Below are 19,125 nucleotides of genomic sequence, written 5' to 3'. Positions count from 1 at the left end.
TTAAATGAATCAAGCAGTATAAATAACTAACTACTCTCAACCAAATAACTTTATGCAATATTCAAACAGAACACAGATTTTTGATAACCAGTAGAATCATAGTCATGATACAACAAGATTTAAATATTTACATTGTTTAAGGAAGTACCTTGATAGCAGCAAAAATTAATAAGTAAGAAAATAAGTCTCTGAAAGCTTGAAGTAAAGCAGCAGCAATGAAACCTAGTAAGGTAGGAAGAACAACCTGATTTTTAAAAGAAAACAGGAAAGGATTGTATATTTTTGTCTCTGAAAAATCAAGATTGTTTTTCAGAAGTTTTTCTTTTGGAAATGAAGAGAAAACCTTAAGGTAGTGCAGAGATTTCTGTGTGTTGTTGTGTGTGTGGGTGTGTAGCTATTTCAGTGTGTATATTGTGTATCTTCAGGTGTCTATAATGTGTCCGCCCTTATAATGAAAAGGAAAGAGTGTATTTATAGAGTAAAGGAGTAAAAAGGGATGAGAATTAGGGTACAAAAGAATCTGCCAAAATTCTCATAAATTAGGAAAATGGCATCTTTCTTAACAGAAATGGACAGTTGTCCAATTTCTAGTACCTTTCTTATCTCAAAAAATGGACAAGTGTCCAATTTTTGGATATTTTTTGATCTTATCCCTATTTTCCTACTCAGCATTGGGACAATTGTCCCTATTCTAGAAGTTTCTAGTATTTTCTGAATAATTTTCAGAACTAGGATTCCAAAACTAACCCTTAAGGGTCTTGGAATTTTCTCAGAACTAGATTGGTTCTGGGCCTGAGTCAGGTGACTCTGGGCCTAAGGACTTTGGGCTCTTAAGCTTTTTACAAAGTTATGGGCATGTCTGAATAGACATGCCCAATTTATGAGCCAAGTAGAACAGGCCACTTCAATGAGGGCAAGTTCTTAACCAAACCAAACAATAGTAAAAATAAAAAAATAAAAAAATAACGGCAATTAATTTAACAAAATAAACAACAAAGCAGTAATACTAAAAATAAACTCAGAACTAATAAAGATAAAATAAATTAAAAAAACAGAAAGCAAAAAAGGAAAAATAAAGTAATCTAACACTGTTTTTACTTTATCTTAATTAAGTTTGTTTAATTAATCGATTTAAACAGAATATCATATAGTAATAAATAAATAAATAAAGAATAATAATTGACAATAAACACAAAATATAAAGATGAAAAACAGGAAATAACATAAAATATACCCAAAAAAATAGATCTAGCTGCTAAAAACCCTCATGCCAAGACTCCCATCTGGGATCTGAGATCCTTGATGGGAGATCTTGGCAGGAGGATTAATAAACGGACTAGGTTGGATTTAGGATTTTGAAAAACAAATCTAGGGTTTCAGAGATCCTAGATCTAAGATCTATGATTATTGGTGAGGTTTTTGAGGATTTGGTTGGTAGGGTGAGGTTCAGGGAGGTGAGGAGAGTGTATGGGGTAAGTTTGGGTGTCTTTGGGGTGTCGCCGCCGCCGTAGGCGATTTTCGACGACGGCTTAGGGCGGTGGTTAGAGAGATAGGTTATGGGGGTAGTTTCTAGGGTTTGGGGGTGGTTCAGAGAGAGAGGTGTGAGACGGGAATGAGGGGGGTAGGAGATGGTTTGGACATATATATACTTAGGGGGAAAGGAATTACGAGCCGTTGGATCTATTGAAGATCAACAGTCAGGATCAATTGGTGCTTGAAACGATACCGTTTAGGTTTAGGCGGGATTTCAGACGGGTTAGGGGATTGGGCTAGGTAATTTTGGGCTAGATTTTGGGGATTGAGCTGGTTTTTACACTGGCCCAGCCCGATTAATTTAATTAGTCCCCTAATTAATTTAATTAATTCTAAAAAATCTAATTAACTTAACTAAAAATCCTAATTAAGTACTAGGATATCTTAATTTATAAAATTAATTAACTATTTATCTTTATTATTTAACTAATTAATCAATCATAAGTTATAACAAGTAAAACTACTAATTTTAACATTAAAACTAACAATGTCAAAAATAAATAATTTTTGTGATTTTCTTTTAATAATATGATTAAATTACGCAATTAGGTGTTAAATTAAATTAAAAATCTAATAATGCAAGATGATGAAGGTTTAAACATTTTTTGTTATTTTTCATGACTTCAAAAATGAAAAACAAATGCAACTAAATGCAAATAATTTCAAATAATTAACAAAAATCCTAAAAACAAATCTAAAAAAAATAAATATGAATAATTTATTTATTAATTTTGTAGGAATATTTTGGTAGGGTAAAAATTACATGCTTACATAAGGCCATCTCCAACCCTCCCCCATTTTTCCATAATGGGGGCAATTTTTGCTATAATGAAGCTCCAACCCTCCCTCATTTTTGCCCCCAAAATGGGGGATGAATAGTGTCCTCCAAATATGGGGTACAGTATTCATCTCCCCATTACTATTCATGCATATTTTATTATTTAACTCTTTTAATTTATCTCTTTATATATACCTAATTATGTTTATGTAATATCTTTATAATATTAATTTTACAAACTTTGGCGTATAATTTTGATAAATTAATTTTTGTGCATTTATTATTTTTATGTAAAATTATAAGTTAATTTTATTATAAGTTATAGTTGTACAAAAAATATATAATCATCTCAAAAAATGAATGGTGCGAATATAAAATATTAGATGTTGCTAAAATTGAAAATACATTAAAATTGGAAATACATGAAAATTGAAAATACATTAAATTAAAATACATAAAAATTGAAACTACGGTAAGTAGCATAATAACTTAGTAGGGAGGTATGTCGTTTTCGGATACATCAAAATCATTATAAAAGATGGAATTTGTTTAATGAAATTTAAAAAATAAAAATTAAAATGAAAGATAATAATATAATATAAAAGAGAGAAGAATATAAAAAAGAATATTCGCTTTTGAGGGGGGGAAAAAAATTTGGAAATGGTTGGAGTAGGTTGTCCGGAAAATCTCCGATTTGAGGAGGAAAACGGGGGTAAAGGTTGGAGATGCAAGCAGAGACTAGTATTTCATTCACCCTCGTATCTAATCAGATCCTGTCAATGCTCAAAATTTCAAGGATGTTCTGCTGTTAAATTGATTTCCAGAGCAACTTGATTCGCTTGGTAAAATGTTTCTCTGAAATGCGGAGCTCTCTCTAGTTTGACTAATTTACATCGACAGTGGTAATTCTTTGTTCTGGGTAAGATGGTTGAAAAGACTTTTTAACAAGGATGAATTTATGCAAGATCTCATACATTCATCTACACGAAATAACCGTGGACTCTTAAACGATCATCTGTTTTTTTGTGGCATATAGGGGATAAGTTATATAACATATTGCATATTGGAACATGTAATCCATACAAATCATAAAAGTACCAAAATAGCTAAATCATTATATATACAATACTATCCCTGAAGGGATACAAAAGTATCATCAGTTAATGTTAACCAATATATTGCTGCGTTGTAACTCATTTTGAGAATTACATAAAACGATATTCACCAGTTATACTCTAAATCGAAGATCTACCAACAAAATGTGTGAGGTAGTATCACGCAGAGCATATCCGTATTTTAAAGAAAAATATTTTTTCATGTGTTTCGAATTTCTTAAAAGGGGCAGAAATTGAATTTACAGTATCACATGTATTTTTCTTTAAAAGTTTCTCCGTAATATTTTTATTTTTTATTTTACAGATCCCACATTTTAAGCAAGTGACCTAATGATATAAAAATTACTTACATCCTTTTAGAACATGCCTAATTATTTTCTTTTTTCACCGAAAGAAAAAAACTACGAAAATACTTTAGATAGATCTGCTGGTAAACAATTCGTGGCAAATTACCCGCCAATTCCGGTGTCAGACAGTTAAACTTTTCCTTTCGAAAGCACTATGACAAACTACCAACATTCAATTCAGTTATTGGCCATTATTTTTTCTCTGCTCACTCCATTCTATCTCCAGGTAAAATAATGCATGAAAACAGAACCCCTGATGTAAAATGTGAATCTTCATTATGATCTTTTTATATATGCAGAGGCGGATCTAGGCTGATTAGTAAGTTCAACTAAACCCATTATTTTCTATTCGAACTAGTACTCATGCAAAAAGAACACATAAAAAATCATACGTATAAGAAGATCACACTCATTCTAAATTAAATCCTTGATTCGACTATATATATATACACACATGCACCTACTGTTTCATAGGATTTCTTTTCATTATTTTCTTATTAGCGACATTTTTTGTGTTTAATTTGATAGTTTTCGCAGTTATTTGTTGGCTTGTTGCATCATTTTAAGTTTCAACATGGAAACTGATCAACAGACTTTCTATTTATTATGATCATATAAGTGCCAACACCTTCTAATCTGATCAAGATTGCTTCATTTTGGAGCTGATCTTAATCTTAATCTTAATCTTTACTATTAATTGGTAATTCTGTAAAATGTTTTTAGTAATATCTGGTATTTGGCTGAATTTCGAGCTCCAGTAGACTGGAGGACCAATAATAAGATATCATATGTCACCTGAGGTTATGAAAGGTTTGAGCTGGAGCTAGTGCTATTGCGTATAGGAAATTGATGTCCTTAAGATATTCTAAATCAGGAAAAGATGAAATTTGATTTCTCTATTTCATGTATATAAATGAACTTCTTGTTCTATTTAGCCAACTAACATCAGAATAAACTACTATTTAGTGAGGGTCTGAATTTTGCACAGGTTTTTGTTAGCAGACTAGTAAAGAAGGAATTAGCACAAAACCACAAGATATAACATTGAAAAAAAATTACACGTCAATTTGTATTAGAAATGCAAAGAATGCATATCGGTGAAGACATAATGTCATATAATCTGGAATATCATATTTGGTTTGTAATAACTCATTTTATTACATGGATAGTTGTAGTTAGCAATTAGCATCAGCTTCAGTCATAGGTTTCTAAGTGCATATCCTTCTTGAATTTTGAAGATGCCAAAAAATTAAAGCTAATCTCCATATCATCAAATATGGTCCTCAACAATTCAATTGCTAGATCAGTTGACCTATATGAAATGCTTTTGTAGAAGGTAATAAGTCTTCCTCAATGTTAGAGTAGCATGTTCATTGGTCCACTACAAGAACCAGAGTTCTTTTTTTTTTTTTCACAAATATAAATTTCTGGTTCTAGAAACTGAATTATTGATTCCTTACAAGTTGTCATTTTGGCAATTCAATGTATAATAGAGGTTAATGTTAGACCTCACTTACATAGTTGTTGTGCTTTCTCATTGTTCTTTAATATTTGTACAGTTACAAAGGAAGGAAAATGATACATTCAGTTGGCAATTGGCTGGAAAGGCAGACAAGTGCCCCTGTGGCAGGAGTACCTGGTATGCCCTTAAAAGCTACTGAGAACATTCAAGACATATCTGGAAGTACAGTACTTCTACACGGAGAGTTAGACTTGTGGATTATAGAAGCAAAGTCACTTCCAAACTTAGATGCTAAATGTCTTCCTATGTTCTCTTGGAAAAGCAAGGACAGCAACAACGCGTCAGGATTGATAGATACTAGTGACCCGTATGTATCCATGTGTCTAGCTGGAGCAAGTATAGCTCGAACTGCGGTAATTCCAAATGATGAAAATCCGACATGGAATGAGCGTCTATGCGTACCAGTTGCTCACGCGGTAGACAAAGTAGAGTTTATAGTCAAGGATAATGATAGAGTAGGTGCTGAATTGATAGGAATAGTGGAGATATCTGCTAATAAAATTGTTGAAGGCGATGAAATAAATGGTTGGTTCCCTATTCGAGGATCTTCTGGGGATCCCTTGGACACGGGTGCTCAACTGCATCTGTCGATCCAATATAGGCCGACAGCAGAGAACCCTATGTATAAAAATGGTGTTGGTAATGAGGCTGATCAAAAGGGAGTCCCGCATACTTATTTTCCTCTACGACAAGGAGGAAGTGTTACGCTTTATCAAGATGCTCATGTGCCTGATGAAACATTCCCTAACATTTTGCTAGATAATGAGAAGGTATTTAACCGTAATAAATGTTGGGAAGACATATGTCATGCCATATTGGAGGCGCAACATTTAATATATATTGTCGGTTGGTCTGTCTATCATCCGGTTCGACTCATAAGAGAACCTACAAGACCAGTGCCTTCTGCTGGCTGGCTAGAGCTGGGGGAACTGCTAAAGTACAAGTCGCAAGAAGGAGTTCGTGTCATTTTGCTCATCTGGGATGACAAGACTTCAAATGATGATTTATTCCTCAAGACGGTAATATTACTGCTATAATTGCTATGAGTAGTCAGTTAATGATTTGATGATATAGTTGTTATGAATTTGATTGCAGGAAGGTGTAATGCAGACTCATGACGAAGAGACCAGAAAGTACTTTAAACACTCGAGTGTCCATTGTGTTCTTTGTCCTCGTTCCGCTAGCAGTAAGCTTAGCATTTTCAAGCAACAGGTACCTTTTTTTATTTCTGCTTGAATAGATGGCAAGATGAATACTTATGTCTACGATTTCTGTAAGAAAAAAAATTCTTGTATGTGTAACAAAGATATAATTTAAGCTTTTTAGTTATTGCTATACTGGTGTTTTTTGTTTATATGCAACTGCTTGTAAATCACTGCCGTAATAATTCTCTTCTTGATCAAATGAAAACCTTTAACTGCAGGTTGTTGGAAACATTTTCACACATCATCAGAAATGTGTGATTGTTGACACACAGGCAGCTGACAATGACCGAAAAATTACTGCTTTTATTGGAGGCCTAGATTTATGTGACGGCCGATATGATACTCCAGAACACAGGCTGTTTAATGATCTTGATACTGTCTTTGAAAATGATGTGCACAATCCCACATTCACAGTAAGCTGTTGTCTTGCATCTCATTGAAGCTTTTCAACTAAGGTTTTTGCTTGATTTTTCAAGGTCTCTAAAAGATTTAAAGTATATATGACATATAGTGAGTTTATGGATTATCTAAACAACTTAACAGCTGAGACTACAATTTTTTCATGTTAATTATACTGGAAATATGTTAAAATAGGTTACAATTTTTTCATTAATATATGAGGTATTATTAGTAATGTCTCAAAGGCTTACATAATATGTACAGAGTTGCTCAGGTGGGCCAAGAGAACCATGGCATGATTTACACTGCAAGATTGAGGGTCCTGCTGCTTACGATGTTTTAACAAACTTCGAGCAGAGATATAGAAAGGCCATAAAATGGATCAGAATAAAAAAATGCAAACCGGGGTTAGATTCATTACTTAAGTTAGACCGGATTCCATCAATCCACATACCTGCTGCTGGACTTGATGGTGACCATGTAGTTCGTGTCACAAGAGAAGAAGATCCAGAAAATTGGCATGTTCAGGTACTATACATGCATGTTTCTCCTGTATATGTTGTGGTCTTCTGTTTTCTTAAAATGTTAAAATTTTCAGTATAATTACTTTTTCCAGGTTTTCCGATCAATAGATTCAGGATCTGTGAAAGGGTTCCCAAAGGACGTTAAGGAAGCAGGGGCTCAGGTAGCACTAAGTTGTAAAAAAAACAGTGTTCTATCTGTAAATAGTTTCAATGTTGTGTCTGAAATCAAGTCAGCATGTGAAGATGTATACCTAATTTTGACTGTTCAATTACAGAATCTTGTCAGTGGAAAGAATTTGAGGATAGACAGAAGCATACACCTGGCTTACGTGAAAGCAATTCGATCTGCTCAACACTTCATTTACATAGAGAATCAGTATTTTCTTGGTTCTTCATATTGTTGGCCGTCCTACCGAAATGCAGGTATACAACTGTTCTTATCTAGATTCAAAAGTCGTCCTCGAGTATTCTAGCGATAGTCTAAGTTTTGCCTAGCAAAAGAATACTGTTATAAACAGAAAGCTTGACTGTGATATAGAGGATTGGATTTCTGGTTGGGATATAGGTGTAATATCTGATGCAACCTTTAATTCATATATTCTCTCCAATGCTTCATGATGTTTCCGTGGGCGATGCATGGCATTATTTTGGTGTAGGATGGCATTGGTTCCAGATTATTTTATCGTACTGCCTTGTAGGTTTTTCTACTTTTTTGGTAAACTTCTTGTATATGGGGGTGTTTTTCCCTTCTTTTATTGAAATTTATCACTTCATCTAAAAAAAAGGATGCAAATGAATGAGCATTTGACAAGAAAATGCGATTTTAATGCTCACTAATGCATAACATGTGAGTATTATATATAATTAACAGGTGCGAATAACCTTGTCCCTATGGAAATTGCTTTGAAAATTGCCAGCAAAATAGCAGCAAATGAACCTTTTGCTGCATACATTGTGGTTCCAATGTGGCCTGAAGGAATCCCGACCAGTAATGCAGTGCAGGAAATTCTCTTTTGGCAGGTTTGGATTTAGTACTGTACGTATTTATAGTAGAGGTCTTTATTTTTTAGTTGTAGATGTTGTTTCCTACGGAAGTAAGTACAAAGTAACATATCGCACGAGAAGTTTGAGCTCAACTCCAGTGATGAAGGTAAACTCAAGTACCCAAATGCGGTTAAACTTACGTAGTCAGCTAAGAGAACCATGATTTTCACTTTTACTCCTGGTTAACTCCAACTAGTCTTATCTTGAATTTGTTGTTTCAGACTAGCTTTTATAAACATCTAATTCTTGGATATGGATTGGGATAATCGCAGGGTCAAACAATGGCTATGATGTACAAAATTGTTGCACAGGCTCTTGAAAATGCAGGCATATCTCAATTTTTCCATCCTCAGGATTACTTGAACTTCTATTGCCTTGGTAACAGAGAAGCAAAGAAGCGTGGAGGATGTGACGAAGATAATCCACCTCCCCAGGAGTATTCACATGTAAGTTGCATGTTAATTTTCTGGGACTGGGACTTTCACTAATGGCCCGATAATGTAGTAGTTTACCTAAAGTGTTATTTGTTGGTTAGCTACATCCTAAATTAGGTTTTAATGTCATTGAAGTAACTGGATTTTATACATGTTGGCACCAATTAAGACTTCAGAACTGGTGATGGTGGTGATGCTCAAACAGCAACATCTATAAATTGCTAGTTCTCTTTATATTCTCATTTAAGAAAAAGCAACAATAGGACGATGAAATGAAGAAGAATGAATGGGAGTCATCGGAGGAAGTACTGGAGAACTTGTTGTGCTAATTTTGGATAATGCTAGTTTCATCACGACCAAGAGAGGTGGTGCCAGGATATAAAGTTTATGGGTTCTGAACTAGCCATTGGATCCATAGCTCACAATTATATAGTTATACATATTTAATAGATTTTTAATACAAATACAAGGTCTAAACAAAAGCTATTGGTTCATCCGAACCCGTAACTTATACGATAGCTCTGCCCCTGACGACCAAAATCATCGAATTTGGTGGAAATCATACTGCTATTTTTAGGGTCAGCAGTATGATGCTTGTAGAACAATAATTTATGTCAACTGATAACTCTTCAAGTTTTTGTAAAGCTTTTCTCATCCATTTCCATTTCTATTGTCAACAATAAAATCCTGACTATACACTGAAATCCTTGTCTTTTCTTCTCTCAAACCTCTGCAGGAATTGGCTCAAAAGTTCCGCAGATTTATGATATATGTGCATTCAAAAGGAATGATAGCAGATGATGAATATGTGTTGATGGGTTCTGCAAATATCAACCAAAGATCTTTGAGTGGTTCAAGGGATACAGAAATAGCTATGGGAGCTTATCAACCACATTACACATGGGCCAAAAAGGAGTCTCATCCACATGGCCAGGTTTGGAGTTTGATTTATTTCTTACCTTTATTTGAGTTCAGCAGGAGCAAATATAGGAGCTCGCGGTTGTATAACCTTATAATCCATTGAAATGAGTTTCTTCTTTTTCTTTTTTCTTGCATTCAGGTTTATGGTTATCGGATGTCTCTATGGGCTGAACATCTTGGTGCAGTTGAAGATGTGTTCAAGGATCCACAGACTATCGAATGTGTTAGACGTGTGAACGAGATAGCTAGACGCAACTGGCAAGCATTTGTAGCAGATGAATATCGGCCGATGAAAGGGCATTTAATGCAATATCCAGTTCATGTAAGTAAAAATGGACAAGTCACAGCACTGCCTGGATTTGAGTCTTTCCCTGATGTTGGAGGTAAGATTCTTGGGGCACCAACCAATCTTCCCGACGCTCTTACCACGTAATAATCATATAGGCACAACTGGAAATGCATTGTACATCTGAAGTACCAAATATTGAAGTAAAGCCAAGGATCGAAAACTGGAACTTGTGTCCTTTGAAGCTCACTCAACGGTCCATTGTGCTTCATCTGTCAGTCTGATGATTAGGGATTAAAAAGGCTCAATCTCCTATAAGATGGAAAAAGTTGTTTGAGATGGAAAATTCCATTTTACATAGGATATACTCCGTGAATGATATTCTTCTGTTTTACAATTTTGACATTCTTTGAACACTCAAAAATATCAATTATCAGCTGAATATAGTACTGTAGTAATATTTTTTAAAGTCTTTTGTACAGTATTAGTGTGCATTATTTGGTTTTCTTTGATGATAAATAGAATAATATAATTGACCTAAAATAACACAAACTCTATCCGTGATATCTTATAGGTTCGATTATCGATACTAAACCTATAACCGATAACATATGACAAGGGCAACATGATCATCAAAGTTCTTGAATTGCTGCCTTCATATTCAACTATCAGGGGAGTTAAAGAACCTTTTCCCAGAAAAAACATTAAAGTAGAAACAAAAGTTGTACTATATATATGTGGATATATAAAAGCATTCGGGGAGGGGGAAAAAATCCTTTTCTGGATAAAAGGAAACATATAAAAAGTCAAATCAATATAGACAAAAGGGACCGCATAGCGCAGTGGATTAGCGCGTCTGACTTCGGATCAGAAGGTCGTGGGTTCGACTCCCACTGTGGTCGTCCAAAATATTGGTTTGTTTTACCCTATCGCTTTTTCTTCCTTTCTCCTTGTCCGCTACTGAATTTGTACTTTGTGTCGGGAAAATATCGAAATACTTGGTTTGTCTTCTTTATTCACAAAAATCGAACCATAAGCACCATTAGACCCAACATGTAGTCTCACTTAGCACACGAATTCTAACTATACTATAACTCTCCAAAAAATATTAACAACAACTCATAAATATTTTTTAACCTAACTCTAGCCATTGCTACATATATTCCTGTACAAAAGCGATTTGAGTTTTGTAGACCATCAAACTTTTATCGGATAATCTGATGCTAAAGTTTAACCGTTTTATTTATGATTAGCTTACTTCACTTAATATTCTGATCCAAAACTTGAGGTTTTGTATTGAAAGAAGATTAAGATGCATCTAAAGAAAAAACTTTATGTTCTTTACTTTTTTGCATTAGTTTTATTGTTCTAATCCTTTTATTATTACTTATTTTCAAGTTGCATTCAATTAGTGTTGCTAATGCATGGTAGATTTTTGGCATCCACAATAATTCATATGATCTCAATGGCTACCATGAAATTTAATAAATTATTACTCCCTACTCAATTGCTCCAACACACTACTAATATCTTTTCATCACCAATCACAAAAAGTTTTAAACCAAAACAGGAAATTTTTGTATGAAACGTAAATAAATAAACAATAGAGAAAGGTCAACTCCTTTACGAAAATGTGGGGCCAAACTGTAAATAAAATAATGAGGAAATCTTAAAATAACTAAACTTGTGGGGCCCATCTAAACATGAAGGAATAAATAAAATTGACGGAAATTACGAAATTTAGCAATTCCGTAACCCCCATCAACAAAAGCTCGACGCCTGAAATTCTCACTCTCCCCCTTTTTCCCTAAAAGACGCTTGCAGTATATGGAAGATCTTGAAGCAGAAGAAGAAGAAGAAGGAGAAAGAGACACAGCAGAAGAAGAAGATTCATTGCCCTTCCTTCGTTAAGAACAAAGAATCAAATGAACATGCCCTAATTGCCGACCCAATAATTGTTCATCATTATTATTCTACATACATATTTTGTTTACGCAGCCTCAGAAGATTCTAAAGAGGAAGGGGTGAGAGTGAGTGAGAGAGATACAGAGAGAGCTTTATGGGGAAGGGCCAATTTTCGATTCGCCGGAGGAAGAAAGCGATGGCGCCGCCGTTGCCGCCTCCGCCGGTGGTAAATGGGGCGGCTGTTAGCAATTCAATCGTGGCAGCGGCAGGTACTAGTAAAGTGGTGAAGAAGAAGGTGGGTGGGGCGAGGCTGTGGATGAGATTCGATAAGCGGGGTCAATCGGAGTTGATAGAGTGGGATAAGAGCGCTATTATCAAACGCGCTGGTATTCCTGCTAGGGACTTGAGGATTCTTGGCCCAATCTTCTCTCACTCCTCCAGCATTCTTGGTATTATTACTTTGTTTTACCCCTTTTAACTGCTTATAAATCTGTCCGTGTGTTTCCAACAATAATAAATAAAATATGCACCTTTATGTTTAGCTTAACTGTAGGAAGCTTAACCATTATGTTTAGCTTAGCTGTTGGAAGCTTTTGATATAATACATGTGTATCTTTTCTAGCATTTGCTTGTACCTAGTAGAATGCTTTAAAAAAAAGAAATGTGATGTTGGGGTTCGAGGAATTGAAAAGCTCCTTTCTTTTAACTTGCAGCAAGGGAGAAGGCCATGGTTGTCAATTTGGAGTTTATAAGAGCCATAATTACAGCTGAAGAGGTGTTGTTGCTTGATCCTCTACGTCAAGAGGTTCTCCCATTTGTGGATCAACTGAGGCAACAACTTCCTCATAAAAGTCTTTCAAAGGTTGATGGTACTAGTGCTGAACAAGATAATGAAGGACAATTTCCAACTGCTGGAAACTGGTTATCTGTTCCAGAAGCTGTCGAAGGTCTGCAGGCTGAGCTACCATTTGAGTTTCAGGTGCTGGAGATTGCCTTGGAGGTTGTTTGTACATTCCTAGACTCTAGCGTAGCAGAGCTGGAGAGAGATGCTTACCCAGTTTTGGATGAACTGGCCATGAATGTTAGCACGAAGAATCTTGAGCAAGTGAGAAGTTTAAAAAGCAATCTTACTCGTTTACTTGCCAGAGTGCAGAAGGTATTCTTATCTGTTTTTTCCCTGTTGCTATTGAAACATGATAAAGGTCTTATCTTCTAGTAATTTCTGTTCATTTCTTGGCATTATGGATATAGTTTCCCACTTTGTGTAACATCTTTCTGCGCAAGTCAGCTAATGAATAGATTTCAATCTGAGGTGTTCATGGTTGGCTGCTGGAAATATTTTTGACCAGGAAGAGAACTTGTTAACTACTGGGCATGTTATCATCATCTCGAATGCAGACTTACTACTAAAGCACTTCATATTAATTGCATTATGACTTATTGGGTGAACAACTGTTGGTATCAATTTGTATACCTTAAACTTCAATGTCAAACCACATTCAGTTTTAGTAGCCCTTGTTGCTCACTTTAAGTTAATCTTCCTGATGCCTCCTCGTAAGGCTTGAGTTCATTTATAGTGCATTCTGTCTGCCTTATGCTGGACCAAATTTTGCACGTATACTCGGGAATGTGCTGGCTATTGAAATGGTATGATAGCCTGACAAAACAAATCTTCTTTTTTTTTTGGGGGGGGGGGGGTGGGTTTCCCTTTCCCTTTGCCAGTGTGTGGAGGATTTTTTTTTTCCCATGATCACTTAGGCGGGCATATGATCTTTGCATTCTTCTTCCTGTTTTGTATAGATATGAGGAGACATATAATGAGCCCAGTGGCGGACCCAGGATTTTGTGCAAGCGGGTTCAACCTTAGAAGTATATAAATTTAGTCGTAAAATAGTAGTTGCCAAGTGGGTTCCAATAAAATATTTATGCAAAATTTAAACAGCTTTAATCCTAATTTATACATATACACAGTATTATTTTTTTGTGAAGCGGGTTCAGTTCAACCTGCTAGCCACCACTTGGGTCCGCCACTGAATGAGCCTTTGCTACTTTAATTCTCTTGCTTTTGATTCGTAAATTGGAGGGTTATTATTCATATGGGCTACATTGAGGAACTCAAATGTAGTGTTCTCTTCCATGACACTTGTCTGTGCTCTGATTATTCTGTGTTATGCTTACAGTGGTAAAGATTTTTTGATGATAGGTTAGAGATGAAATTGAACACCTTTTAGATGACAATGAAGACATGGCTCAGTTGTACTTGACTAGGAAATGGATTCAGAATCAGCAATCTGAGGCTCATTTAGGAACTATCGTTTCAAATAGCTTTGTTCCTGTTGCACCGAATCTTCGTAGGCTTAATTCTGCCAGAAGCAGAAGTGGGAGTTTGGTGAGCAACCATTTTAATGACAATGATGTGGAGGATCTGGAGATGTTGCTCGATGCCTACTTCATGCAGCTGGAAGGCACTCGTAACAAGATATTATCCGTAAGTATATTGTTCTTAAGAAGTGCTAATAATCAGATTATCTTATGTCATTGTCTCTTGTTTTATGTTTTCAGGATAGGCCTTCTAATTTGTGAGCCCCCCCCCCCCCCCAAACCCCCCCCCAAAACCCAAAAAAATATGCTCGCATCCCTTGCATTTTTTTGCGTCTTTTTATGTTGGTAATGGCATAGACTTGTTGCTCCTCTTTCCTGTTGACAGTTATCATCCTTTTATTTTCTTTTTTGGGTAATGAACGATAAAGGCACGATAGTACGATGTCATAGCGTAATGAAATGATTCTACTTTTAATACAAGTTACACATATAAGAGAAGAATTAAATAAGGCATTCATACTTTTAAGGAACCTAAGTTTGCCACATCTTTTTATCATATAAATCTTGATTTAAGAATCCTTGTATTGAAAATGAGACCGTGTACCCTTAATTCCTCTTGATAAAGAAAAGGGAAAGTAAAGCTCGCAATCTCCTTACTTCCGGTTGTAAGCCATTTCTTCCTCAATAATCGATCTTCGCAGCATATTCCGGTAAAGCAGTAAGGTAAAGAAAGCTTTCAAGACTTGGGAAAGAAACTGAAGAATTAAAGCAACAACAAACAACAACAACCCAGTATAATCCCACTAGTGGCGTCTGGGGAGGGTAGTGTATACGCAGACATTACCCCTACCCTGGGGTAGAGAGGTTGTTTCCGATAGACCCTCGGTTCCCTCCCTCCAAGAATTCCCCACCTTGCTCTTGGGGTGACTCGAACTCACAACTTCTTGGTTGGAAGTGGAGGGTGTTTACCACTAGAGCAACCCACTCTTGTCAAACTGAAGAATTAAAAGAAATGAAATAATAGCTGTATCTCTTTCTTACTTTGACATTGCTATACCTTGCTAATTCCAACTGCAGATATACAGCTCTCTGTTTAATCTACTGCCTCTGCTTTTCCCTCCTTTTCTTTTGTTAGGTTTCCTCTTGGGCCCCTATAATAAAGCTCGTAATCTCCTTACTTCTCGGCTGTAAGCCATTTCTTCCTCAATAATCGATCTTTGCAGCATATTCCGGTAAAGCAGTAAGGTAAAGAAAGCTTTCAAGACTTGGGAAAGAAACTGAAGAATTAAAACAACAACAAACAAGAACAACAACCCAGTATAATCCCACTAGTGGGGTTTGGGGAGGGTAGTGTATACGCAGACCTTACCCCTATCCTGGGTAGAGAGGCTGTTTACGATAGACCCTCGGCTCCCTCCCTCCAAGAACTCCCCACCTTGCCCTTGGGGTGACTCGAACTCACAACCTCTTGGTTGGAAGTGGAGGGTGCTTACTACTAGAGCAACCCACTCTTGTCAAACTGAAGAATTAAAAGAAATGAAATAATAGCTGTATCTCTTTCTTACTTTGACATTGTTATACCTTGCTAATTCCAACTGCAGATATACAACTCTCTGTCTAATCTACTACCTCTGCTTTTCCCTCCTTTTCTTTTGTTAGGTTTCCTCTTGGGCCCCTATAATAGTCAGATGAGATAATGTGCAATGTCCTGTTCTCTGTCTCTCTCAAGCTCAATCCCTAGGGTGTTTACTATTAGAGCAACCCACTCTTGTCAAACTGAAGAATTAAAAGAAATGAAATAATAGCTGTATCTCTTTCTTACTTTGACATTGTTATACCTTGCTAATTCCAACTGCAGATATACAACTCTCTGTCTAATCTACTACCTCTGCTTTTCCCTCCTTTTCTTTTGTTAGGTTTCCTCTTGGGCCCCTATAATAGTCAGATGAGATAATGTGCAATGTCCTGTTCTCTGTCTCTCTCAAGCTCAATCCCTAGGGTGTTTACTATTAGAGCAACCCACTCTTGTCAAACTGAAGAATTAAAAGAAATGAAATAATAGCTGTATCTCTTTCTTACTTTGACATTGTTATATCATCCAATGTTATCAAAGGCGAAAAGCGCAAAAAAGCTCTAAGGTCTGTTGAGACTTTAAGCGTAAATAAAGCGTGGGTTTTAATGAAGAAAGGCACAAATGGAGAAAAAATACAAATATGTATGTGTAGTCCAAGACTGATATCTATAAGCATGAATACGAATATATGGACAAAGAAATTGAAGAAAATTTACAATAAAATGAAATATCAATTCTTTAGTGTTGCCCAGTGTTTTGGAGAGCGAGAAGCGGAAAAAAGGGAGGAGGCCTCGCTTCACCGAAGCGTGAAGCGAAGCGCGAGCTTTTTTCATGTGAAACGCAATATAACACATAAATAAAAAAAATTAAATAGGCATAGATAAATGACGAAGAACTCAATAAAAATAACATATTAAGCAAATGTTTCAATTCTTAAATTAAGAAGTAAATAACAGATACTAAAACTAGATAGTCAATAATCCTCAAAAGTCATAACATATTAAGCAAATGTAAAACCAAATCACAAAAGGAATTGTTAAAACATGGCATAACAGTGAACAGCAGAAGAGAAGAAAGAACTGAAGGAGAAGAAGAGCAGAAGAGAAAAAGTCGAAGGTTGCAATCGTCGCTTGCAGCAGTGAAGCAGATGTTTGGAAGAAGTGTGCGCAAGTGTATTTGCAATTTTTTTTTAAGAAAACCCTAGGCAGCCGCTGGACCTCGCTTAAGCGAGCTTTTCTGCGTTTTTTCATCGCCTCGCTTCTCGCTTTTTAGGGTGAAGCGTGCGCTTATTTACCAATGCCGCGCTTTAGGGCAGAAAAGCGCAAACCCCTCGCCTCGCCTCGCTTTTGCGCTTTAAGCGAGAAGCGTGCGTTTTTTAATAACACTGGTGTTGCCTCTTCCGGATTACGCTCATTAGCAAGAAAAATTATGCCTTAGAACCTTGATGACAACACTGACGCGCCTGCTAAGCGAGGCAAAACGCTCAACATGTTTTGAGCCTCGCTTAAAGGCTTAAGTGCACCTTTGATAACACTGATATCATCTACCAATTAGTAATGATGAATAAGTTCATGCACAATTTATTTACTCTCTCTTCTTAAGTAGTATAAGTACAATTTGTAAACTCTCTTCTTACCTTTCCGTTATTTTGGTCTGCATTTGAATCATGTCTGTGGTCTTCCTTGTTTTGTTCTGCATCCTTCAATCCCCTGTTATTGTATAATTTGCAGGTCCGTGAGTACATTGATGACACAGAAGATTACGTCAATATCCAACTCGACAATCAGCGTAATGAACTTATTCAGCTGCAGTTGACACTGACCATTGCATCATTTGCTATAGCTATGGAGACGCTGATAGCTGGGTGGTTTGGCATGAATATACCTTGTACCTTATACCACACTCAGGGGGTATTTTGGCCTTTTGTAACAGGCATCACAATAGGTTGTATAATACTCTTCCTTCTTATCCTGGGATATGCTAGATGGAAGAAGTTGCTCGGGTCTTGAATTCCTCTATTGTCAAGGTTTACAAGTTGTATTAATACAAATCCAAAGCTTAATTTTGCTCTGTGTGAGCTATACATAATACCTTCACTCAAAGTGTTGTTATTATACTTGCCCTTTGCAAATAGAGTAGTAGGCAGGGGACCGTTGACCGAGAGTAGGAAGTGCTGTGCCGCCCCCCCCCCCCCCCCAAAAAAAAAAAAAAAAAACCTTTTTTTTCTTGTATTTACCCGATCAGAAATCTCTTATTGGTTTCAGATATCTTCTGTTCACTGTGTCACAGATGTGCAGTGAGCAATTTTAATCAGAAGAAAACAAGGATCATATTGATTATGGGATGGATAGATTGTATGACTCTTTCTATTTGTAACCATTGGGGAGATCATCCTAGATTATTCCAACAAATAGCATAACCATGGCTAGGGAACTATACTAGTGAATTACCCAATTTATTGTAGAAATTTTTGCGATCAATGATACTATGCTTCTTATCCAGCATATTGAACTTGTTTATTCCACTTGCTTCCTAACTCTAAGAGCAACTCCTCTTTTTAGAAATGTTGAAGAAATTACTAACTCTAACTATCTGACTGACTGATGATGGAATCAGATCTTACTTTTTTCCTTTTTTCCAAACGGGCTTTCTCTCTCCATCACCAATTAGATCAACACCCTTATCCTTTCCGTTACTCAAATAAAGCCTCAATTCTGATGTTGTGGTCCTTTGTGATTTTTACTACATTGTTAATATTTTTACTATTGGCTAGATATGCAGAAAGCTTTCAGATGCTTCCTAAGTCCTAACTGCTGCCTAGAATTAGTATGTGATTATTATGAGTGAACCAAGTGCTGATATTGACTAAGGTGCTTTTCTGAATTACTGGTTTGCTATATCACTGTAATTATGCTTTCCTTGAGCTTAGAGTATGGTCTATCGGAAACAACATCTTTACCTGCACAAGGTAGTGATAAGGTTTGCATACACGCTATCCTTTCCAGATCCGACTTGTAAAGTTATATTATTGTTGTTGTTGGTTTGTTGTAGCACGGTGGGAACTTAATTTGAAATGAAGTTTGTACCCAAAGTCGCTCAAGGATGCCAAAACCAGAGTATATGTAGCTATACGAGCATTCACCCCTGTTACACTCTTTCCAACCTACGTATTTTATAAAGATTGCACTTTGTGTTTTTATATTTATATCTTACAAAT

The 19,125-nt window shown here is 36.1% G+C and overlaps 2 protein-coding genes and 1 non-coding gene across 3 annotated transcripts; all 3 read left to right on the top strand.

Annotated features, from left to right (window-relative positions):
• Positions 1-3,985: 3,985 nt before the first annotated feature.
• On the top strand, positions 3,986-10,577 carry LOC107763913 (phospholipase D gamma 1-like). The gene is made up of 11 exons (XM_016582418.2): positions 3,986-4,092; positions 5,333-6,314; positions 6,391-6,507; positions 6,719-6,913; positions 7,164-7,427; positions 7,516-7,584; positions 7,699-7,846; positions 8,295-8,443; positions 8,740-8,913; positions 9,638-9,835; positions 9,962-10,577. Exons 2-11 carry the CDS (start codon positions 5,349-5,351, stop codon positions 10,253-10,255), a joined length of 2,574 nt encoding a protein of 857 aa, XP_016437904.1. The 5' UTR covers positions 3,986-4,092; positions 5,333-5,348; the 3' UTR covers positions 10,256-10,577.
• A 359-nt stretch (positions 10,578-10,936) lies between these two features.
• Positions 10,937-11,010, top strand: TRNAR-UCG (transfer RNA arginine (anticodon UCG)). The gene has a single exon. It is a non-coding gene; the product is annotated as a tRNA-Arg (tRNA).
• Positions 11,011-12,152: 1,142 nt separating this feature from the next.
• LOC107763915 (magnesium transporter MRS2-4-like) lies at positions 12,153-17,917 on the top strand. The gene is made up of 4 exons (XM_075239745.1): positions 12,153-12,462; positions 12,727-13,169; positions 14,217-14,501; positions 17,639-17,917. Exons 1-4 carry the CDS (start codon positions 12,168-12,170, stop codon positions 17,915-17,917), a joined length of 1,302 nt encoding a protein of 433 aa, XP_075095846.1. The 5' UTR covers positions 12,153-12,167.
• The last annotated feature ends 1,208 nt before the right edge of the window (positions 17,918-19,125 follow it).

The sequence above is a fragment of the Nicotiana tabacum genome, chromosome 19 (assembly GCF_000715075.1).
Source record: "Nicotiana tabacum cultivar K326 chromosome 19, ASM71507v2, whole genome shotgun sequence".
Classification (NCBI taxonomy): Eukaryota; Viridiplantae; Streptophyta; class Magnoliopsida; order Solanales; family Solanaceae; genus Nicotiana; species Nicotiana tabacum.
The sequence above is the reverse complement of the archived record's forward strand: the minus strand, read 5'-3'. Positions and strand labels throughout refer to the sequence as shown.